General features: G+C 44.2%; 1 protein-coding gene across 1 annotated transcript; it reads right to left on the bottom strand.

Moving 5' to 3' along the window:
* Nucleotides 1–298: 298 nt before the first annotated feature.
* Nucleotides 299–7,602, bottom strand: shox2 (short stature homeobox 2). The gene is made up of 5 exons (XM_041941150.1): nt 7,347–7,602; nt 5,401–5,609; nt 2,978–3,035; nt 2,647–2,735; nt 299–1,780 (listed from the first exon to the last, which is right to left on the bottom strand). Exons 1-5 carry the CDS (start codon nt 7,600–7,602, stop codon nt 1,523–1,525), a joined length of 870 nt encoding a protein of 289 aa, XP_041797084.1. The 3' UTR covers nt 299–1,522.
* Between the last annotated feature and the right edge of the window lie 370 nt (nt 7,603–7,972).

Raw genomic sequence — 7,972 nt, 5'->3', positions numbered from 1 at the left:
GCCTAAACGGGCCTGTCACAACTGTGACGTTATCAAAAGACCTATAGCTACAGGCATGAATTATTAAAAACCTGCTGCCCTCAAAGCTTTACCGCCAGCAATAATAATAATAATAATAATAATAATAATAATAATAATAATAATAATAATAATAAATTTAGCAGATAAAAGCCAATCAAGAATGTAAAAATAATGTCAACTCATTAAAGAAACTTTTGTTAATTTATTGTAGGAACGAAAAACATTTTGTTTAGGTGGATTCACGTTTCACATGTGATGGAAAAAGTAAAACAATGTCATGAATATTCTTTTTTCTTTTTTTTTTTTAGAAACCCGTGCCTCAGTTAAGTTCACTTTCACTGTTATAAAAACATCAAAATTACATACAGAAAGCACATGATCTGTTTAATACACGGAAATAAAGTAAAATACAAAATGAACGAATTCCCCACAAGGCATTCATAAAGCCACTAAATAATAAAAATAATGCATGTTTCTTGTGTATAAACATATTTTACACGTGCCCGTACCGGTTCGCCTACAGTCCTCGTGTCACCGTCGTTTGCTCGTTTGTTCTCTGTGTTAAAGATGGCATTTATGACATAACGCTCTCCTCTAAAGGGGGACAAATCACCACCTTACATGGACACTAGATCGGGTTATCCTGACAAAAAGTTCAGCATAGCCTACACATATATTATAATCTCACATCTGCGGCATGTCGCCTTTTACCAGAGGGGGGTCCGAACAGGGTCAAATGTGGCAAACATTCAAGTGAGAGCTGCCCTTCCTCAGAGAGGGGAGGAAAGAGGAGGAAGAGGGCAGAAGAGAGAGAGAGAGAGAGGACGGAGGAGAGGTGGCTCACATCACGTCATCCGTGAAGACAAACTCATGCAAACACTGCTTGGGCATTTTTGAATTTCCAACAAGAAACGGGGAGGGACAAACATTTCTAATACTGTCCTTTTTTTTGTTGTTGTTGTCAAAGAAATCCCGCTCTGTCCTTTTACAGAGAAAGTGTTTTTATAACGAGGCCAGCCTCTATATAGGTTCAAAATGAAAATTTAACAATAGTAATATAATATTAAAACAGAACAAAACAACTGCAGAATGGTTCGCCTTGTTTGACAAAGTATCGACCGTCCCAGCTGCATCATCGTCATCTTCCTCCTCTTCCTCCTCCTCGGGATGTCCCGCCGTCCTCCTCAGCCATGTGGCTGCACAGGAGGACCCTGCGGAGCCTCGCTATCCATCCCATCCGCCACTTTTTCTGGCGTCCAAAAATCACATCTGTGTAGGCTATCACGTCACAGTCTCTTTTTTTCATTGTTCTTTATCTCATAAATAGCCTATATTTTTATAGTTATACTCGTTGTCCTTCATTAAAAAAACAAAAAACAAAACATAAATATCGTCCTTGGATAATTTGTTTGTCCTCGGATTTTTTTCACTTTGTGTCTCTCCGTCGCGAGGACGTGGCGGATCGCGCGCACACGCCTCGCGCCATCCAGTCTACCTGGCGTCACAGTCCCAGCGCGGCCGCGTGCTTCTTGGCCTTCAGCCTCAAGTCGGCGATGCTGGAGTTCTTGCTGGTGTTCTTGGCGGCGGCGGCGGCGGCCACGACCGAGGCGGCGGACGCGGACTCGGCCGCGAGCGTCGCCAGGGGCAGCCCGAACGGCGGCGCGGGGAACATCATGTAGGGCGCGTGCGCCGCCAGGTGAGAGTGCAGGTGGTGCTGCGCGTGGGCCACGGCGCTATCCAGCTGTAGTTGCGCCTGCACCTGAAAGGAGAAGGGCGGCACGTTGCAATGACTATCCTACGGGACGGGACGCACGGATGGGGAGAGAAGGGGGAGAACATGCGTTAACTTTCAGCGGGTTGTCTGAAGGCTCATTTCACTAGTGTGACTGCTGCAGGTGTGGTTCAACTGTTTACTGTGTGTTCCTGTGAGGAAGCAGGATGGCCGCTCAAAGAGGTCACCGTTCAGCGGGACTTCAGGGTTCACTGACCCAAGTGTCATTGAGCAATATCACTGGATGTCATCTCCTTCTAGGGATATTGTTGGCTGCTGCAACCCTTGTGAATCTTTTTTTTATTAGGACATCAGTATGAAATCTAATCTCTGTTCAACCTTTCATGGCCTTTGGGAATCTCGGGTCTTGGTGCCTGCAACATAATAAACCCAAGTCCAGGCCAGTGGGGCTCATAGTGAGGGCTGGACTTCACTCAGATGAAATGCAGAATGACTTATCTACATGATTTTATTATTCTGACCAGACTCTTCTGTCCCCTTCATACAGGTGCACAGTTCAGTGTGTCAAAAATAAACCGATCCCTCAACGGAAAATAAGAAAATCCTGTTGTTGGTGACCTATCCTGCACCCTGCAGCACTTGGCCTTACTAATGTGTTTGCGTGCTCCAGTAAAATAAGCATATAAACGATCCATAAAACAATAGAGGGATTTTTTTTCAGTTGGGGTGTCCAGGCTACGCTGTGTTGGCACAGTGTTTTTGTCAGTGTGGTAATAAGAGTTTAGTTACCCCCTACATTGGAACTGGAGTCTCTGCATAGCACTTGGGCAGAGCCTGTGCCAAGACAGCAGTCCGGGGATTGGTCTGGTTTAAGACGCTTCAAAGTGACTTGCCTGTTGGAATGGCATCCGTAAAGCCCCCACGTTGACATATGGCGCTACACGACAAGCTTCAAACTGATTCGCTGCTCCAATCAGGACTCCTGCGAAAGCACAGATGATAGCCTAATTGTGAGAGGAGCATTCAAAACCACAAAGAGCAAACTGCAGGACTGAACAACGAGCAGCAAGCTGACTGCCGGGGTAAACTTTAATAACGTCCAGGAGAGACAGTCACGCACCAAATGGCAACCGTGCGCAAAGATGAAGGATGCTGCATGCATTTGCGCGTGTAGTCGCAACTGGAGTTTGGTGTTTCTGGGAGCATGCAGGAGAAGAAGCGTACCTTTATGTAGCTGGTTCTCCTGCTTTCTGCATTTGGCTCTTCTATTCTGGAACCAAACCTGCAGGGACAGAAATTAATTAGAGACCTACTGATTGGCAGCTGCTTGTGAGACCATGTGTAATTCCTCTCAAAGTGACAACAACCGCAGAAAAACAATATCCCCGAGGAGCACTGAAATATTAATGACACTGCTTAACCCCCGGATCTGAATTATTACATTTAGTGTGCAGCGAGGGAGAGCGGGGGGGTTGGAACAGGGAGGAGAGAGATAGCGGAGCAAATAGCAAATCCACGAAAAGGGGAGCATGAAGACCTTATTAGGAGAAGTGAAACACCCTTGTTGGAAACGTGCAGGACGATTGGACTATAATAAATAACCTTGTCAGCGTTGGTTTCATCTTTCCATAGATTAGTGTCCCCGAAGAGTTGAATGGGACTCTCAGATATCGAATAGCAGCAGCGCTATTACGGTTTTGGACATCAGAGCAAGGCGATCTGAGAACATCTCCCTCTTTCCCTTTCCATCTCCCTCTCATTAAATGACCGCTGAAATTAATTACCCTTATCTGCACAAAATCCATGTCAGAGAAACGCTTAAATGCCTCGCAGTTTCGTCTAATCACCGCCATAACGCGCACTTACACACACACACACACACACACACACACACACACACACACACACACAGAAAACCCGCTTCAAAGACAGCTCACTTCTCTTTTCCCTCTGTTGAAATCGACAAGCGTCAATTTCAGAAGAACGCCTTGAAACACAGATTAAACGATTAATCTGCTTTGAATCTCGCAGACAAAGCTCGGGCTAAATTAGCCCACAATGCAACATGTCAATCTGGACTGTGCCTTACATTAGGTCCATACACACAGAGCGAGAGCGCGATTGAAATATCTTATTGATTTGGCTGTCAGCTGGCTTCATTTATTGACCACAGTATTTGTCAATCGGAAGTCCTTTTGTGCACGATTCGGGTCTAATTTATCGCGATGATAAAAAAGATAATGCGCTGCTTTTATTGATTGAGGCAGAATATTTTTTGAGGGGGGGTGAAAATAAATGTGTGGTCTCTGCATGCAACTGGTAAAGATATAATGCTCGAACAGGGAGAGGGAGAGAGAGGGAGCTGCTCTTGATTTGGATAGAAAATAATACATAATTTATGCAAATCCCCGAGCTGTGCTCCTTGTTCGGGACACAATACGCCTTATTGGTGAGATTCCAGTCCAGGCTGGGAGAGCCCCGCAAAAAGCTGCCTTTAACTTTTTTTTTTTTTTTTTTTTTTTTTTTTTTCTAGGGGGGTTGGGGGTGAGTTTGGGATCTTTTGGACCCGGTTTATGATTTCTTTTTTTCCCCCCACAACGATTCAATATGGAGACAAATGCTCAGTCCTCCCCTGAGCCGGGGCACACTGGATGAAAGAGACTGGAATAAAATTGATAAATCAGATGAGAGGAGTTGTCTATATGTTCGTCGTCCCCCTACTCCCGTTACACAAGACATGTCTGAGAGACCCCCACCACCCTCCCACCCCCAGACTGGCTGAAGCCTTACAGGGTTTCTGCGCAGATGGTCTGTCCCCGTGAAAAACGACAGCACCTCCGACAAACAGGGCCTCGGTAACATACACCCAGGAACTGAAGGCAAATATTTGCAGGCTTATTTGTTTCGGTGGATTCGGACAATAAAGATTAAATCCACTCTCGTGACACTAGTGGGGCATAATTTAGATAATTGACACAAATTAAATAATCGAAACATGCTGAGATAAAATGACAGGGGGGATAAAATAACGTTTTAATGGCGAGAAAAACCTTGTTCAACTTATTAAAACTTCCAAACGCCCATGGGGCTCCTCTGAGAGCCGTTTCACTATTTCAGGCCTGCTGGAGTCGAGCAAGTGTTTGTCTGCGCACATTTCTGTTCTACACGGAAAAAAGCTCTTTAAAAACAAAGTGCTATCATCTTCAGACGGTGTTTATGCGTGATATCAAGCTTATCATAACAAAAATCAGTGACTGTTTTATTAAAATCCCTGCACGAAAAAGAGAACAGAAAAATGGGAGTCTGTACATTTCTTATCATTCTTACTCTATTATTATTATTATTATTATTATTATTGTTATTATTATTTAAATTTAAGCACGTGGCTCACTCTGTCATGCATTGCTTTTGACACACATACACTCATGTAGACATACTCACACTGTCATGGTTATGATAATGTTGTTAATGATAATGACAAGAAATATTATTTTTTGATATTTTTTCAGTTTGTTGATAATATCTATTTTAGATTAAGGGCACTCTACCTCAATGTTGTTGTTGTTATTATTATTATTATTGTTATTTTTATTCCTTTTTTATAATTTTTTTTTTTTTTTTTTAAAGAGTGAAACGTCTGTCCCCACCTGCACTCGGGCCTCCGACAGTCCCAGCCGCTGGCTTAGCTCCTCCCGCATGAAGGCGTCCGGGTAGTGGGTCTCGTCGAACAGCCGCTCCAGCTCGTTGAGCTGCTCTAACGTGAAGTTAGTCCGACTTCTCCTCTGTTTGATTTTAGTCTGTGCCTCGTCCTCTATAGGCTTCGAGTCCTCTTTCCTTTCTTTCACGTCCGTGTTGCCTGTGTGGCAGACGAGAGGAGACATGAAACACCACGGAGCTGTCCTGTGACCTCCAATCCATCGCCTTCATCCGCACATATTTATCACGTGTTACAATGTGTTTTTACTCTTAGAAATAAGGTTTATTCTGATGGAAATCGCGCAACTGATGCAGCTCAATACATATATCCATACAGTAAGAATGAACCAAACTAATGGGTGTGTAAACTCTAGATTAAAGGGTACAAGAACTGGAAGGTGTCCATCACTATAGGCGCTAAAAACTCCACAAAAAAAGAGCGAGGAATTATTATCGACCCACAGCAAGCTGAAATAAAACCCACATGATAAGAAAGAAAGGAAGAAAGACTTGCCCTCCCAGCCCTCAAAGAGCACACAGCCATCAGACCTCGGATGTTTTGTAGAGCTACATAAAGCTCTTTAATTATTAACCGCTTATAAATATGCAACGCTGTGCCCACTGTTGGATGTCTGATACATGCTTGTCGCAGTTCCGCTTTTAACCACGCTGCCCATGACGAGCAGATGTCATTGTAATGAGCCACCCAGCTCTGAGATATCTTGTCCTGTTGTGTTGTCACATTTTTTTTTTTTTTTTGTCCAGGTGTCACGCGCACGGCGACCAGGCTGCACAGGTCAGCTGAGCATCACTTTTCTTAAAACGTGCACAATAGATTACTTTAATGCAACTGGAATTGGCCTGATTGAAAGCATTAAACTCAAAAGCCATTTGTGTTATTTAATTAAACATTTGTAGTTTAAAATGTGATTTTTTTTTGCCTGAAATCCCCGATTTCTTGCATTTGATATTATTTTCCATTGTGCGTTTATATATATTTTTATACTGTAATTACTGAGGACAAAAACATTTCTCCCACCTCTGTCTATTTCATATTTGTGATATGACATCATCAGATTTGTATTCGAGCCATCCACTGTTGCACCTGGTGTGCTGTCACACCACACTTGATTTCCACCTCTCATGATGATCTGTGCGTCAGGTGTTTGCTACGCCTTCTTTTCGTTGAGACATTTCCATTATATCTGTAGGAAAGATTCCCCAGACGACTGAAAATCAATGACGCTTATTTAATGAATATAAGTCAGCCACAGCTACATGGTTACAAGGCTTCTAAACAGTCTGAAGTAGCAATTAAGAACCACAACGCACCAATAATACTTGTATAAACTTGTGATATAAAGACATTTGGCTCAAGTCTCATCATATTATAGAAGAATGCTTCTTAGTTTGCCACAGGAGGCCTTGTTGTTTATCATAATTCCTGGTTAGGCCTTTTCCGATGCTCTAGATCTACGAATTGAAACTTTTTAACTGTGCCACGGTGAGACATTATAAACCGCAAGCGTCTTATGAAGATGGAAATTGTTACGCGCAGCGATGCCCGGCTCAAAGCCCATACTGAGGGCGATTTTGACGGTGCATAACAACTAACAAGAGCGAAAAATAAAGGAGACTTTCAAGGAGCTCCTGTTAATTATTTCCGCTTTTGCAGCGCTCGGTCGTCCTGCAACTTAGGCCTACAACGACACTGTCACTGTTCGGCTGCTAAAAGCTGCAGGATCCGCTTGGATCGGAGAGCAAACAAGATGTTTTAACTCTGTTTTGCAAATAAAAGCGTGGCTGTGATGTTCGATCCGCCTTACTCCTCTACAAGTCTGTAAGTCCTCCAGACCCCCTTCTGCTGATAAAGACTGTGTACACCATGCACTCCTACCGTCAATGAGTTTTGGGCTCCCGGCGTCCCTGATTCTTTCCGGGCCGAGCATGTCCGTTTCCCTGCCCGGCGAGAGCGCAACGTTCCGGGTGACGGCTGCCGCCTCCTCTCGGCTCCCCGGCTCTCCGGATAAAGACTCCCTGCTCCCTGCTCGCGTCGAGCCGGTCTCCAACACCTCCCTGTAGGTTATCACTTCCTTCTTCTCCTTCACTTTCTGATCGAAAGACTTAGACACGAAAGCGGTGAGCTCTTCCATCCCTGCCTTCTCCCCTCTTTAAAAAAAAAAAAAAAAAAAAATCACACACACACACCACACCACACACACACATACACACACGCACGCACGCACCACACTCACTCACACACTCTCTCCCCTTTGCTCCGCGACAGCTTAAGACATCAATGATGTGGCTCGTTTTAAAGTCGACCCCCTTGAAAATGATACGAGATGATGCTGCCAACTCTGGAAGAAGGTAAAAAATGTAGAAAGAATATATCTTCTCAGCCAATTCCTCCTCCTTTGGTAGCGGAGTTGGGAACCTGCTGGTGATCCTCTATTGAAGTCACAGTATTTATACTTTGCGGCGCCTTGCCCCCTTGATCCGTGCAAATTACCTCCCCTCAGG

This window comes from Chelmon rostratus, chromosome 7 (genome assembly GCF_017976325.1).
Source record: "Chelmon rostratus isolate fCheRos1 chromosome 7, fCheRos1.pri, whole genome shotgun sequence".
NCBI classification, from domain to species: Eukaryota; Metazoa; Chordata; class Actinopteri; order Chaetodontiformes; family Chaetodontidae; genus Chelmon; species Chelmon rostratus.
This window is presented reverse-complemented; position numbering and strand designations above follow the sequence as displayed.

Excerpts from the sequence above, each read along its gene's own strand:
- shox2 (XM_041941150.1), bottom strand. The coding sequence starts at position 7,602 with ATGGAAGAGCTCACCGCTTTCGTGTCTAAGTCTTTCGATCAGAAAGTG. Across the intron at positions 3,036-5,400 it reads TGTCGGAGGCCCGAGTGCAG|GTTTGGTTCCAGAATAGAAG; the intron begins GTGGGGACAGAC and ends CTGTCCCTGCAG. Across the intron at positions 1,781-2,646 it reads TACGGATGCCATTCCAACAG|GTGCAGGCGCAACTACAGCT; the intron begins GCAAGTCACTTT and ends TTCTCCTTTCAG.